The 16768-nt window shown below is 44.1% G+C and overlaps 1 protein-coding gene across 1 annotated transcript; it reads left to right on the top strand.

Annotated features, from left to right (window-relative positions):
* Positions 1-31: 31 nt before the first annotated feature.
* Positions 32-15356, top strand: Mpc1 (mitochondrial pyruvate carrier 1). The gene is made up of 5 exons (XM_028866638.2): positions 32-213; positions 10731-10734; positions 13896-13992; positions 14528-14660; positions 14851-15356. The coding sequence occupies exons 1-5, from the start codon at positions 143-145 to the stop codon at positions 14873-14875; spliced, it is 330 nt and encodes a 109-aa protein (XP_028722471.1). The 5' UTR covers positions 32-142; the 3' UTR covers positions 14876-15356.
* The last annotated feature ends 1412 nt before the right edge of the window (positions 15357-16768 follow it).

The following is a 16768-nucleotide window of genomic DNA, read 5'->3' as shown; positions in this document are numbered from 1 at the left end:
GGCGGGGCGCTGGGCGGCCGTAAGGCGTACCCGGGTGTCGTGAGGCGGGTACAGGGTGAGAAGGCCGAGGGCCGCTGCCCGGTCGACGCTGGTGTCATCTGTCCGGAGAGCGGCGGTTGCAGCGCGAACCAACCGCGCGGCCATGGCTGGGACGCTGGTGCGCAAAGCGGCGGACTATGTCCGGAGCAAGGATTTCCGGGACTATCTCATGAGGTGAGCGTCGGGGTAGGGCCGTGGGCAGCCGCCCCGCCGCGGGGACAACCCTGTGTGGCGCGGTGCCAGGGTGGGAGAGCCGCGCGCGGGCAAGCGGACCGGGCTCCGACCCGTGACCGAAGGGACGCCGGGGGACGGAGGGGACGCTGCTCCCACCCGTGAGCAAGGGGGCGGCTGCAGGTGACCGAGGGGACACTGCTCCCACCCGTGAGCAAGGGGGCGGCTGCAGGTGACCGAGGGGACGCTGCTCCCACCCGTGAGCAAGGGGGCGGCTGCAGGTGACCGAGGGGACGCTGCTCCCACTCGTGAGCAAGGGGGCGGCTGCAGGTGACCGAGGGGACGCTGCTCCCACCCGTGAGCAAGGGGGCGGCTGCAGGTGACCCAGGGGACGCTGCTCCCACCCGTGAGCAAGGGGGCGGCTGCAGGTGACCCAGGGGACGGCGCTCCCACCCGTGAGCAAGGGGGCGGCTGCAGGTGACCCAGGGGACGCTGCTCCCACCCGTGAGCAAGGGGGCGGCTGCAGGTGACCGTGTGGACGCTGCTCCACCCGTGACCAAGGGGACGACAGGTGACCGAGGGAACGGCGCTCCCAGGCAGGGCGACCTAGGGAATGGCAGGTGACAGGGAACAGAGCTCTGGCCTGCGGCTGGGGCTGGAAGACTGGAGGGGTGACTGGAGGGACGCCGCTCGCGCTCGCTCGTGACCCGGCGAACGCCGCTCCTGGGCAGGCCGTCGAGGTGCCCTTGCGTGGGTTGACGCGGGGACACTGGGTGACAGCCACCACCTCCCTCCTCGTGTCCCCATCGTCACGGGCCTGGGACTTGGCGGGAGCGGTGTTGGAATGTTCCCGGACGCGCGGAGCTGGGTCCTGGGAGCTAGAGTTCGCCGCATCGAGGTCGTTTTTTCGGTTTGCAGTCTTTCAGGTACAGGACATGCAGGGGGGATGGGGCGGGGCAGGACCGACCAATGTCCGTCAGCTGCAGCCAAGCATCAGGCTTTTCCCTGCAGCGGTGTGTCTGGTGGGCTTGACCTTGAGAGATCGAAGAGGCACTTTATAGAATTCATTTTCACTTAGTCTTCTGCTGCCCGCTTCTATGTATAAGTATTGCATAAAACTTAGAAACAGTTTTAAAATATTTCCAAGCATAATTTTATTTTCTTGTGATTTTTTTTAAAACCTAGGTAAGTGGAAGTCTGCTTTTTAGCATTTCTTTTTAATAGTTAATAGTGTAGTAAAGAGGTAAAGTGTTGAATGCAAACTTAGTTTTAGCTTTTTCTCCCCCAGGGAAAAAAATACTTTTCTTTCTAGAACTTACCATGGTGATATATTCTCAGTTATTTCTTGTAGATGCCACCCACTCAACAACTTGGCTTTACTTTAGGAAGGGAGAATAAATCATCCATTGAAAAATCTAATTATGGCCCTGTACTGTTTGGAAATAAGGTTCCAGTCCTTTGTGTTTTATTAATGACTTATACATGCTTTATTTACATCCATTGCCAACTAAAGATCTGCATGCGTTTACAGCCTGCTGACTATTCAGATTTTCTGAACTGAAGCCCTTCTAGAATTAGAAAAACAATGTTTCTTCTTTTGAGACAGGGTCTCATTTAACGCAGGCTGGCCTCCCAGCTCCCTGTATAGCTGAGGATGATCTTGAATTTGTGATCCTTTTGCCTCTGCCTCCGGAGTGCTGAGTGGCAGGCATGTGCTACCACGCCTGGTTTATGTGGTACGGGGTGTGAAGCCCAGGGCTTCCTGGCTTGGTGCTAGGCAAGCTAATCCTGCTGCCTCCTAGCTTTGTGATGATTAGTTTTTGTGCTTTAGTAGGTGCAATGCTTGACAAACATACCATGATTTTTTATTGTAATATTGTATGTTTGGTACCTTGGATGTCTCTAAATCTCCTTACTCACCTTGATAAGGACGTCTTTTCCTTGGAGAGGAGGTTCTCTTTTCCTGGGGCTAGCCTTCAATGCCTAGACTCAATTGAGCACCTCCAACCTCCAGAGTAACCACTTGCCAGACTTGGTTTTCCATAAGAATCCAGATCGGGCCAGGCCGGGCCGGGCGGTGGTGGAGCACGCCTTTAATCCCAGCACTCGGGAGGCAGAGCCAGGCGGATCTCTGTGAGTTCGAGGCCAGCCTGGGCTACCAAGTGAGTTCCAGGAAAGGTGCAAAGCTACACAGAGAAACCCTGTCTCGAAAAACCAAAAAAAAAAAAAAAAAAAAAAAAAAAAGAATCCAGATCAAGAACTTTCTAGATTTCTAGTTCAGTATTTTCTTAATAGTTCTCTTTTTTTTTTCTTTTTGAATATTGAGGCCCAAAGTTGGGACTTGTGCCTTTTGTAAGCCCTACAAGGATTATACTACTAAGTTATACTCCCAGCCCTCCAATTTCTTTTTTCAGTTTATGTGTTTGATCTGTGCCTGAGTATATGTACCTATGGGGGTGAGAAGAGGCATCGGATCCCCGGGACTAGCTTTACAGACAGTTATAAGCCGCCACGTTGGTGCTGGCAATGGAACCCAGGTCTTTTGTAAGAGCAGTTGCACTCTTAACTGCTGAGTCACCTCTCCAACCCCTGTTTTATTTTTATTTTTAGTTGTTTTGTTTTTTGAAACAGGGTCTCTACATATCTCTCTCTGGCTGTCCTAGAATGGACGGACGATGTCGACTAGGCCAAGATTTATCTGCCTCTGCTTCCTGAATGTTGGGATTAAAGGCGTGTGCCACCACCACACCTGGCTGCAAAGTTTTTTTTCTTAAGAAACTATTTCCTTATTTACCTTACTGACAGGATAAAACAAAATAGCCCTTTTGTTCTCTCTCATTCCTCTTAGATTTTTGGTTAAATTAGAATGAGCATGAGGTAAGATTTGTATTTTAAGGACTGAGGAAATCAGCACGTGCACAGATTTATTTTAGAGGTTTATTTTCAAGTGTATATATAAGAGCAGAGGTGACTGTGTACACACACACAGAGAGAGAGAGAGAGAGAGAGAGAGAGAGAGAGAGAGAGATTCAGCATGCTTACAACTCTGAGATTCATGAGATGTTGGCAGTGAATATTCTCAAGTTAATAAGGTGTTCTATTCTAAGTTGACTTTAACTTCTGCATTCCCAGGAAAGCTTTAAGAGTTTATATTATCTACCTAAATGAAAAAAAAAAAAAGAGAAGTTGTAGTGGAAATAAAGGGAATGCTTCCGACATGGAATATTAGAGTGGAAATAACCGAGCATTTCACCTGCCCCTTGAGAAAACTGGTATTTAGACCAGTTAGTCCTCTGAACGCTCAACTTGTGAAGACAAAACAAAATTGTCAGCTTAAGACGTCAGGAAGAGTGATGCATGAAATAGCTTCAGAAGAGAGCAGGTTCTTTGGGGGGAGGTGAGGTTAGAGCTTGAGGCAAGCTCGCCTTATGTGACCATGGCTGGCCTGGAACTCTGTAGACCTGGGAGAACTTGAACCAACAGAGACCTGCCTGCTCTGCCTCCTAAGTGCTGGGAGTAAAGGTGTGCACCTCCACACCCAGCCTGGTACCTTCTGCCCATGCCACCTTCTCTGCAACACTATTTCTCACATTCTGCCTTTGGACTCTCTCAGCACTTCTTGTTCTATCATTGACCTTCAGAATTAATGAAGATGAAAATGTTGAGACCTAGCTATGAGTCTCTTGATAACTGGAACGACCAGTTTATCCAGTTTACAGGGGTCTTTACTATCATTTAACACAGGTTCTAATTGTTACATTACAACTAAAATAATAAGGTTTTGTGAAAATAATTGAAATATAGGTGAGCATTTTTAGCAAAATACAGAACTATAATCCAGACAACCTTAAAATCTCATCCCATGTGATGTAAAATCAATGAAAAAATTTAAATGAGTTTATCATAAACTATGTTCCTTAAATTGCTCTCAGTGTTTTCAAAGAAATGTAGGAAAACCTATCAGTCCCAAAGAGACTGAATTCAGCAGCACTCATCAGACACAGGAAAATAAAAATGAGCATAGGAAAGAACTCTGAGCCAGCCAGTCACTGCTCAGAATACAGGAAAGACAGAGATAAGCACATCCCATGGTAGTTGTCCTTACCATTCTGTGTCATCAAACTTGTAACTGAGTAATAGAAGCAGCACCTGACTAAATTTGTAGTGCTTACTGTGTTCCTCAGTATAGAGTGAACAGTATAATAGGCAGTTGTTGACTCCACAAGAAATAGATATATATTATATATTGTGTATATATGTATGTATATCAAATAATGAGAAGCTTAACTCTCACGAAGATCAGAACCAAGACAAAGATGCCCCAGTACTATTTTTTAACATCAAATAAGTTCTGACTAGTGCAGTTATGAAAAAAAAAAGATAGATGTCATACTGGGAAGAAAGCAACAAAACTTAAAGATGTAATTGTCTCTGTAGACAATCCCAAAGGACCAAAACTTTATGGAACTAACAAGTGATTATAGCAAGGATTAGGATACAATGTTAATTTATAAAATTCTATTGCTTTCCTATTCACTTTCAACTAATAAATGCAATTTGAAATTAAAATACAATGTCATTTACATTATCACATTCAAATGCTGGGGTCTTATTTGGTTTTGGGTGCTGGGGATTGAATCTAGGGCCTTGTGCATGTTAAACACACATTCCATCACTAAGCTACATCCCTATCCCTAAATGAAATAGATGTAGATACAAAAAAAGTCTAACAAAATTATATGTAAGAGCTATTTAAGAAAACAACTTTAAAAGATAATCAAAGAACTAAGTATCGGAGAGGAGCTACTCCAAGTCCATTGATGGAAAGACTCTAGATCGTCAAGATGACCATTCTTCCCGCTTAACTTAGAGAATCAGTGCAGTACCAGTCAAACTACCACAAAATGATTTTGTGGTATCAGGAAATAGATTCTGGACTTCATATAGTTTGAAATAATAATAATGAATTAGTAGATAAGTAGTTTATATGGAGAGAGAGTAGGCCTAATGTAAGCAATACAGTACTGAGGGAGAACAAAGTTGGAAGGCTGATACTACCCAGTTTTACAATATACTGTAAAGCTACAGTAATCAAACCTGTGCTACTAACACAGGGATAAACAAATAGGTCAATGGCACAAACTAGACAGGTCATAAGTAAACACACATAAGTACAGCCAAGTGAACTTTGGCCAAGGGTCAAAGACAAAATAATGGCACCAAGCAACTGGCCATCCACATTAAACAAAACAAAACGTTTAGACACATCCTATGTCTTTAACAAAAATTTACTCAATTTACTTTTATAGATCTAAACATAAAGTGCAAACTATAGAATGTGGGAGAAAAATCTAAATTATCTGGGGTTGGCAATGACTTAGATACAGTACCAAAGTCATGATCCATGAAAGAAAGAATGGGTACATCTTCCTTAAGACTAAGATTTTCAGCTGGGCATGGTGGTTCATGCCTGTAACTGCCAACTCAGGATGTGGAGGCAAACCAGCCTCGACTACACAGGAGACCCTGTCTCAGAAAACAATGTTAAAAGTATTGGAAACCATAGCCATTACCTGAACTAGACCGAGTTCCTGAGATATCTGAACTGAAGCAGGATGAAGGTCATAACAGATCACCTAAGGGCACCACGACAGCAAGTAAGCATGTGAAAGCTGCTCCCCGGCCTGTGTTCCCATAGAAAGCAGCGCACATTAAGTCAATGAAGAAATAACAGAACACCTACTGTGACCGCCCACATCAGCACTGGCAGCACTGCGGCTGCTTTGGAGCCAGGGCAACTCTTCGCTGCTGGTGGGAACACAAATGGTACAGCCGCTCTGGAGGAGAGTTCAGCCTCTCCTGCAGAGCTTGGCCTGCTCCTGTTATATATCTGATGTCATGCCACCTGATATAAACAGAGCTTGAAAATTCATTTCCACCCAGGAACCAACATACGGCTATTTATAGCAGCTCTATGCATAATTGCCCATCAAACAAGTTGTCTCTCAGTGGGTGAGTGATTAGTACATCCAGACAGTAGAATATTGTTCAGGACCAAAAGGAAATGAGCTACAAAATCATAAAAAGATATAAAGGGAACTTAAGCTCACATTACTAAGTGAAATAACTTGAAAACAGCAAATAGTAGAAGATTCTGTAATCAGGATTCAGGCTTCTTTTGTCAAAAGCTCTTCGCCTGCAAAAGGATGTCTGGTGAGCAACTCAAAAGGATTAAAGCTTAGCATTTGCCTGGGGTGATAGTTCAGTTTTGTGCTGGCTAGTTTTTATGTTAACTTGATGGAAGCTAGAGTCTTCTGAGAGGAGGGAACCTTGATTGAGAAAATGTCTCCATAAAACCAGCCTGTAGCCAGGCCTGTACAGCAGTTTCTTAGTGATTGATGTGGGAGGGCCCAGCTCCTTGTTGGTGATGGGGCTGGTGGTTCTGGATTCGAGCAGGCTGAACAAGCCAGAGGAAACAAGCTAATAAGAAGCACTCCTTCATGGCTTTTGCATCAGCTCCTCCCTTTAATTTACTCCTTTACTAAAGGTTCTGGTTTTACTTGAGTTCCTATCCTAACTGCCTCAGATGATGGACCATTACCTGGAAGTGTACTTGAAATAAATCCTTTCCTTCCCAAGTTGCCTTTTGGTCATGGTGTTTTATCACTTATTATTACAAATTTGATCTCTAGAAACGTGTTAAAAGAGCTGACATGAAGCCAGGTGTGGAGGCATACTCCCTTAAACCTAACACAGAGGCAGGTGGATCTCTTCAAGTTCAGAGCTAGCCTGGTCTACATATCAACTGTGACTTCTAACCAGCCAGGGATAACACAATGAGACCCTGTCTCAAAAGGGAGGATGAGGCTGTGAGTGGTGGTACACTGTAACTCCAGCACTGGGGCCGTGGAGGCAGGTAGAGTCCTGGGGTTTGCTGGCCAGTACACCTCGTCTACTTTGCAAACTCCAGACCGATGTAAACAAACAAAAGCTAAGATGGGTAGCACCTGACAAGAGTAGCAGTTGAGGGTGTCTTCTGGCCTACACATATGTGCACATAAACATGTCCACACAGAAAAGCATCTCTGCCTTCGTTTTGCATCTATCGTCTCTACTACCTTAAACTGGAGGTCAGATTCCTGCCCAGCTCTGCAAGTAAACATGTTAATTATTTAAGGAGTGTTAGTCTAAAACTGGTAATACAAAGCTGATTCATCCTAAAGTGACCTAGTCTTTCTTCCCCTCTGAAGTCTGAGGACACCAACCAAGATCAGGGCAGCTAAGGTATTTTCAAAATTCCAGGAACAATAAGACTTGCAGGCAGATCACTCAATGATGGAACTGAAGCTCCCTGTCAAGTGGAGAAATTATTTCACAGCAAGAGCTGAACACTCCCTCCCCCTCCCCCACACGGTAATTTTTCCACAGCAGGACCACACAGAACCAGACCTGAAAAAAAAGATCACCCAGAACACAGCTGACCATTGCTTGCTGTGCATACATCTTGTCCCTGCTCTTATTCCTTCCCCAATGCAGTCTATTATCTATATACTATAATAATCTATAAGCTGTTGCGAGCACCTTGATGGTAGCTTGTAGAATGAGAGTCCCCTGCTTCTCCTGTGTGGCCATATTGAGTAACCTGCTTCACAGCCATGCCTTTGATTGGACTTGGAGCTGTGCCTTAGTTAGGGTTTCTGTTGCTGTGAAGAGACACCATGACCACGGCAGCTCTTATAAAGAAAACATTTAACTGAGGTGGTGGCTTACAGTTCAGAGGTTCAGTCATCATGGCAGAGAGCATGACAGCATGCAGGCAGACATGGAACAGGAAGTGGCCTGAGTGTCACACTGAGCAAAGCTTGAGCAAAAGAGACCCCAAAGCCCACCCACCCCCACAGTGACACACTTCCTCCAACAAGACCACACCTACTCCACATGGCCACACCTCCTAACAGTGCCATGAGTAGCCAAATCTGATCTGTTGGGACCCCTAGTCAGGCCTAACTTGACACAAACTGGGGTCATCTGAGAAGAGGGAACTTCATTTGAAGAATTCTCCCTACCAGACTGGCCTGTGGGCTATTTTCTTGATTATTATTGAGACTGGAGGGCTCAGCCCACTGTGGGCAGTGCTACCCCTGGGCACATGGTCCCAGGCTGTGTAAGGAAGCAGGCTGAGCAGGCCATGGAGGGCCAGCCAGTAACCAGTGTTCCAGGGCTTCTGCTTCGGTTCCTGCCTCCAGAGTTTTTGCTCTGACTTTCCTTCATGATGGCTTGTAGGCCATAATATAAATAAACCTCTTCCTCTCCAAGTTGCTTTTGGCTCTGGTCTTCATCACAGCAACAGAACAAACTAGGACAGATTCCAACTATGTGGTATTCTGGGAAAGGCAAAGTTACAGAGTCAGGTAAAGACCTGAGGTTTCCAGGGTTAGAGCAAGAGAGGAAGAGAAGGCAGAGTCCGGGGTTTTTACGGCGGCAGAACCACCGGTGACCTTGTCTAGTGTGTCAATGTGGCACGTGCTCATCCAGCCCAGAGAATATAGTTTCTCTACCACGACAGTTGGAGTTCACTGTGTCAATCCAAACGCAGTTTTTCATGTTCAACCAAAACATGATGACCAAACAAAGAGAAAATCAAACATATTCCACATGATTTACATTACTGCCCCAAGTTATAGTGGAAAGTAGCCATGCTTGCCACTATACCACCAAGATCAAGTTGTGATTTGTGTGTTGCTTACAAGTTTACCTTTGTCTGGAGCATGTACTGTTACATAATGGAGGAGGTATTTTTTTTTTTAATGTAGCCCTGCACAAATAAGCTTTTCATATTTTTAAAACAGAACACAATTGTATGTGCCTAAACCATAAAATATGACTCTATTTTTAAATTGTATTATTAAATATGGGTCTGTATGGGTGTATACTAAATGTGTGGGTGCTTGTCGAGGCCATAAGAGGGTGTTAGCTCACCTGGAATTAGAATTACCAGCAGTTGGTTATGAGCTGCTGCCCAACCAAACTCAGCTCTCTAGAATAGCTGAGCCGTCTCTCTAGCTCACTTTTCAGATTCTCTGTTTGTTTCTAAAGACCTTTTAATGGGTGTGTTTGTGAGCCTGCATATCTGCACATGTATGCACGTGCCACAGAGGCAAAAAGAAGGCATCGGAGCCTGTGGAACGGAGGGATACATAGTTGTAAGCTGCCATGTATGCTGGGAAGTGATCCTAGGTCTTCTGCAAGATGGACCTCTGTTAGATGCTCCCAACTAAGCCATCCCTCCTCCAGCCCTACAAAACTTTCATTTTAAAAATTTTTTTCTTATTTTTTTTTTTCGATTTTTTCCCAAGACAGGGTTTCTCCATGTAGTTTTGGTGCTTGTCCTGAATCTTGCTTTTTGTAGACCAGGCTGGCCTCAGACTCACAGAGATCCACCTGGTCCTGCCTCCTGAGTGCTGGGATAAAGGCGTGTGCCACTGACTCCCTTAAAAATCTTTTTTAAAAGGTAAACAATTTAACATTCATAAAATAATACTATTCATTCATTCATCCTTCATTTATTCAATAATTACTTTGCACAACAGGCACCACTTTAGGTACGTCAGTTATAAAAAAAGTACAGACCTTTCATGAGACTAACTTTATGTGATAATGAAAGTTCATTAATAATAAAATTAACACTTTCCAAGACTATGCTGTCCAATGTAAGCCATAGGCCACTGACCTACACTTGAACTGTGGCTAGTCCAAACTGAGTGTAGAATCACACTAGACTTCTAACAATGAGTATAAAAAAGTATGTGACATGGCTAACTAGTAATTTTAGTGATGACATGTTCATATTTTAAAAAATTTTATATTCTAGGACAACTTTAAGAATAATTTGTATCACTCTCTCACACACACTCACTCACCAGGGTTTCACTATATAGTTCAAGCCTCAAACTTGCTTGGTGTGACATTAAATGGTCTCTAACTTGCACTCCCTGCCCTAACCTGAGTGTTAGAATACAGTATGTAGAACACAGACGTGCACCACCATACTCTGTTCTTTTCAATTCAGGGACTTGTAGATGAATTTAAGTTACACGTACAGCCCAGGTGTATTCTCATTGTATTTCTATTAGGCAGCTCAGCTCTAAAGAGGAACCTTGTTTTCATAGAGTGAAGATTTTACTTCACTTGTTATTGCATATGATTCCTTAAAAATCATTTTACACCTATTTTATGTGGGGAGAGGTTCATGTGTCAGAGCACACTTGTGAAGGATTCACTTCTCTCCTCCTAACGTAGGCCCCAGGAATCAAACCCAGGGTGTTAGACTTGGTGGCGGGCACCTGTACACACTGGGCCGTCTGGCCAGCCCTAATGTAAACTGTGTCGCTAGGATGTGACTAAAACTTAGATGCATGTGCGTCTGAAATGGGCTGGAAGTGTCAGGAAGCATCTGATTCTTCTCTTCTGTTTTGTTCCCTCCATGTCTCCTGTCTGGACCCTGGTGACTCCACAAACAGTACGGTAAGGAACTGTGTGCATCCTGGGCACTTGTGGACTGTGCTGTAGGGTTACAGACAGCAGATAGACAGCAGGCATGCTGGGGTGGCCGGTTGACCGCCATGCCCGATGGTGAGCTGTAAGTGAAGCACGCTGGCGGCCCTGCCTCTGGGGACCATAGCTCCCCTGCGCTTAGACAGGAGGCTGCACTCCTTCCTTAACTAGAGTCACTTCAGAACTGGTGCTGATGAAGAGAAGGGAGAGGAGGGGAAGCAGACCGAGGTGGTTTCCATGGCCTGCTTCCCATGTAACAGATCCCGCACCATGCTGCTCGTTTCTGTTGGAACTTTTTATAGCCACAATCAAAATAGCACAGTAACATTTTTACATATAACTGATAAATATTAATCACAGAATTCCTTATTTTTCTATAAATTGACTACAGTTTCTGGCAACCAAGACCAGGCACATATTTCAGAACAGAGAAGAGAGAATTACAATTTTGCACCAGATAGAAAATGTGCATTAAAAGCTTTCTTTGCCAAGGCTGCTTCACAGAGGAACTGTCTCAAAAAACAAAACAAAACAAACAACAACAAAAAGCTTTCTTTGTTGAAATGATGTTTGCCTTATGTGTGTTTGTCTGTTTGTTGGTAACAGAGACACATGTAGTCCAGGCTGATTTACTATTAATTAATTAATTAATTATTTCCTTCGTAGCGAGACAGGGTCTCACTAAGCAAGCAGCCTTGGCTGGTCTGGAGCTTGATATGTTAAACCAGGCTAGCCTCAAACTGACAGAGACTCCCTGCCTCTATGAATGTGTGTACTGCCATACCCGGCTAGTTGACTTGAACTCACCATCTTCCTGCTGTAGATGCCAGAGTGCTGGGATTTAGAGGCGTGTACCATCACACCCAGCACCCGTGCGTTTGTGAGGAATATATTTAATATGTTATATATTGAATATATAGCTCAATGCTACACTTCTGAGTGTATTTCTTAGCTTTTAGAATTCCATGTCATATAATCAAAATTTTATTCTTCTTAAAGTTGCCATCATTTAACTAGAAATTCTTTAGGCATTAGCTAGGGATCTTTCAGGCATCTACACAGCTTCGGATCTATTTCATTGTCTGTTCCTCCTTGGGCAGAAGGCAGGTTACACCTGGTGGTAGACAGGGCTGTAAGCCCCTCTTAGAGTAACTCTTGAGGCTTTGTTAGAGACGTCACAATCTGCATCATAAAATAAATATCAAGTCAACCATACAGTGCAGAGCACTGGAAAGAGATTAACAGAAAAGAGATGGAACTAGACCAAGTGGAGAAAGAAAAGAGGAAAAGCAGCATTGTTATGGAACAAGCAGTACAGTTGAGTGAAGCAACATCTAATAAAGAGACAGGTAGGAGAAGAAGTCAGCAGAGTAATCAAGGAGGAAGGACTCACGTTACAAAGGTCTGGGCGTAGGGGAGAATTGAATGTTAATCTCTCGTTGAAATACAAAAATGAGGACATAAGCAGTGAACAGCTTACTTAGATAATAGCGGTTTGACTTCGTGAAGACCAGCTGCTCAACACAGAAGCCCAGAGATTCCTTAAACCAACAAGCCGTGTTCTATAGAGTTGGGCAGTCCTTATCATGATGGCTGAATAGAAATTGTAGCATAATTATTCAGAGCATGAGCCTCAGAACTAACATTTAAGCATGTTGGGTTAACATTTCAATATATTCTCCCAGCATGCCAAATGCGGTCCTAAATTATTTTTCTTGTATTGCCCTTGTTTTTCCACTTCCTGAGGGGTTTTTAAGATTGTAATGACCTCTACTTAAAGCAAAGTATAGAAATATATTTCAGTCTTTATTCATCACAATCCCCCCTGAGCTGGAAGTCCAGTGAAGACTGTTTTCACCATTTAGTGTTTTCAAACTCTATGCAATTTTAATTTAGTTGGCAAAAATCATTGACTTAGTACATTTTTGCCTCAGAAATTAAAATAAATTAGACATAGCTGCTATGTTAAAATTAAACTAAACTAAACTAAAATTAAAATTAAACATCTTAATTTTAGTTACTTTAGATAAGGATAGTTTTAGAATGATCTGCTTTTTTTTTTATTACTTCAAAAAGTATTTTCAAGCAGTCTTAATTTCCTAATGTGGGAGACCCTGGCCGTAGATTTTCAGGTTCTTTGATCTTATTGTATTTCATGTACAGGCTGAAAATACTTCTTTACTTGAGCTGAGGAGATGATGGCTCAGCAGTTAAAAGCAGGTATTGTTCTTGCAGAGACCTGAGTTCTGTTCCCAACACCTGCGTTGGGTGGCCCTCAACTACTTGAAACTAGTTCCCAGGGTATCTCATGCCCTCTTCTTAACTCCAAGGGCACCTACACTTACTTAGACCTATAGATACCCCTCCAAACACAAACACATAGACACAGAATTCAAGAAAATCTTTTAAACTGAGCATAGTGTGCCTGCCTTTAATCCAAGCAGAAGTAGGCAGATCTCTGTGAATTTGGTGACAGCCTGGTCTACATGGTGAGTTTCAGGGTGGCCAGCACTACTTAGTGAGACTGTATCTCAAAAAAAAAAAAAAAATATCAAGCCAGACAGTGGTGGCACATGCCTTTAATCAGGAGGCAGAGGCAGGTGGATCTTTGTGAGTTTGAGGCCAGCCTGGTCTACAGAGTAAGGTCCAGGACAACCAAGGCTACGCAGAGAAACTCTGTCTTGGAAAAAAAAATCAATCTTTAAAAAGTATTCTTTCCTTCCTCCTGTGAACTTTTCTTCAGAAAAAGTGTCCAATTTATGCTCTGCATTTTACTAACAGGTAACTTAATGAAACCTAGAGGGCAAGCATTTTGATAGATTTAAACATACTACAGACAGTAGCTGTAACAAGGCTTAAACTGTGTTAAGGATGGACTGTCAGAAGTTGTAACATTTCCCTTCTCTGGCTGGATAGTCAGGGGTCACTGACTTGTAGTGTGGAAGCCAATGAGGAGCTGGGATAAACAGCCAGGCCCTTTGTAGTGTAGTTCTGGGCTCACTTTGAAGAACCGAGTCCGGGACACAGTGAGCGATCAGACTTGTTGTCGTGGGCTGTGATTGTCGGAGGGGTGGAAATGCAGGTGTTGTGGCTGCACCCTCACTCCCTCCTCTCCCCTCTATCTATTGCAGCACTTCTGGGGCCCCGTTGCCAACTGGGGTCTCCCTATTGCTGCGATCAATGACATGAAGAAGTCTCCGGAGATTATCAGTGGGCGGATGACCTTTGGTAAGAACACACTGAGGTCAAGGAGGGCATGGCACATAATGTAGCTTCTGCATACATCTCACCACATGTTATGGTTGCTATTAGGAAGTCACGTGAAGAATATAAGGACACCGAAGAGTGCTGCTCTCTCTGAGATAGAGTAATTTGAAGTATTTGGGAGATGTGAAGATTATTTGCTTCAGATGTAGTTTGCTTAGTTCCAGTATGTGTCATTCTAATCATCCTCATAGCCAACAGATTTGATTATAAACTTGATCTGGCAGGGTTTACTTGATCCCAATATTTGAAAATACAAATGAAGGGGAAGTATAAGCAGCAATTCTTTCAAAGGATTGCTATAAAAAACTCTAGCACACAATAAAAGTGGCAAGGACTGGATTCCACTTGTTCCTGCTGATGCATGTTCCTAAACTTTCAGGTAATAAACAACAGACATGCCCGTGACACCGTGGAGTATTCCCACAGCTTCCCAGCCTTGTTTCCTTCAGCCTGCTGCCCCAGATGTTCATGCTCTTCTGTTTTGATGTCTCTGCAGCCCTCTGTTGCTATTCTTTGACATTCATGAGATTTGCCTACAAGGTGCAGCCTCGAAACTGGCTTCTGTTTGCCTGCCACGTAACAAATGAAGTAGCTCAGCTCATTCAGGGAGGACGGCTTATCAACTATGAGTAAGCAAATTTTAATATATTGTTTTGAGGAATTAGTGAGAAACTCTATTAAAAAAACAAAAATGAGTGTGAAATAGGATGATGTACCATTGTTACAAAACCGTGTTACAGAAAGGTGTCTTCTAAAACCACGCTGAGCCTCTGAGGCTGGCAGGAGAATTTGTTTCTCATTGAAACTCTCTGTTTCCAGGATGAGTAAGAAGGCGTCTGCATAGCGGTGCACGGACCAGCTCTTAAAGGGACAGCGCCCCAGCCACTGCTGCCAAGCCACAGATCACATCAACACACGTGGTCTTGCTGAGGGGAAAACACGAATCTATCTTTAATTACCATGCCAACATTATAGACTAGCCGGGAGTTCCTAAGCCAACTCTTTGCTGCCTTATCACTGCTACAATTTATTTGTCTTCATCAAGAGTAGTTCAAAATATGCAACTAATTTAATAATTTTGAATGATGGTTTTATCTGTAGTCCTCTGTAGTAATGTGTATATTATCTATTGGGATTTGTGTAATAAAAATCCAAGGAACAAAATTTTATAACTATAAGCACTTATTCAAATTCTTGACCTTTCTTTAATGACTATAGTACATCCCTCAGTTGGCCACATGTCTACACATACTTTCCAGTGTTTTCCATAGTGTGTAGATTGAGATCTGTAACTTAATGGCAATAAAGGATTTAAATATTTGCTATTTGAGTGTGACTGTATATCTTGCTGTGTTGGTTAGGAAACTGCAGGACTAAACACCTGAAAGGGTAGTTTCAGAAGAAAAGTGGGACTCACTCCCTGAGAACTGTTGATGTGACCTGAGGGAATGAAGAGCTGGAGGGGGTGCCCTTTGGAGAGTCCTTCAGCCCCAGCTGTTCACAATGCACACGCCCGAGTCCCTGTTCTCACTCTTAGGCCTCACAGTCTTCTGAAGAAGTAGACTGTTCTTTGGTGAGGGTGGGGTGGGGTGGGATGATGGTGGCTTAGAAGTTGCAAAATACTTGATAACCTGGCAGAGCCAGAGACTCCACTCTAGGCTCCCCACTGCCAAGCTGCATCTGTAGCCACAGCCAGGGGGCCCCCTGGGAACGGTCCAGTGCTCGCCTGTCAGGGACCCTTTCTAACAGACACCCGAGAGCCAGCCCTGGGAGCCATGGAGTGTTTCTCTGCTTTATTATGTAAAGTGCAGTCACAGAATAACCACCATGGCCTTCCCTGGGCCTCTGATCCCCAGGAGTTAGCCACCCAGTTTCTGTGGATTTGAATCTTGTTCTTTCAACATTTGGGGAAAGTTCTGACTGAATAGTCTTGAACATTGAGGAGAGAGCCCAAGATTTTTCATATTTCCATCAGGAAGACTGACCAGCTCCCCAGGGTAACCATGAAGAAGAGTCCAGCTGAAGACAAAGAGCTGCAGAGACCCAGCAGCAGATGAGACCCAGCCGGGTCCCTAAAGCAAGCCAATAGTTCTGCGAAGGTTTCTCACGAAAAGGTTCTTTGTGAAACCCAGATGAGGAAATAAAGATTTCTTTGCTGGTGAGGAGACTCAGCACATGAAGGTACTTGCTGTCGAGCCAGGAGACCTGACTTTGATTGCTGGCACCCACGCGGTAGCAAGAACTGATTCCTGGAAACTGTTTTCTACTTCCACACTTGAGCTATAGTGTGTGTGTGTGTGTGTGTGTGTGTGTGTGTGTGTGTGTGTGTGTGTGCACATCCACAAATAATGAAATAAATATATAGGATGTAATTTAAAAAAAAAAAAAAGATTTAGACCAGGCTGTGTTGGCACACGCCTTTAATTCCAGCACTGAGGGTTAGGCAGAGGCAGGTGGATCTGAGTTGAGGCCAGCGTGGTCCTCAGAGTGCATTCCAGAACAGCCCGGGCTACACACAGAAATCCTGCCTCTAAAAAACCAAACCAAACCAACAAAAAAGATTTGGAAATGGTGACCACCAGCCCTGGGGGCTCCTGTTTTTATATATATTTGGTGGAGCCCAAATCACTGCATTTGATTGGTTTCTGGTCAGTTGATTCGGAAAGTATGTGATTTCCGACCTTTCCAGTACAGCTTGTGGCCCCAGCACTGTGGTGTGTCAGAGAACAGGCAGATA

Source organism: Peromyscus leucopus, chromosome 8a (genome assembly GCF_004664715.2).
Source record: "Peromyscus leucopus breed LL Stock chromosome 8a, UCI_PerLeu_2.1, whole genome shotgun sequence".
Lineage (NCBI taxonomy): Eukaryota > Metazoa > Chordata > Mammalia > Rodentia > Cricetidae > Peromyscus > Peromyscus leucopus.
The sequence above is the reverse complement of the archived record's forward strand: the minus strand, read 5'-3'. Positions and strand labels throughout refer to the sequence as shown.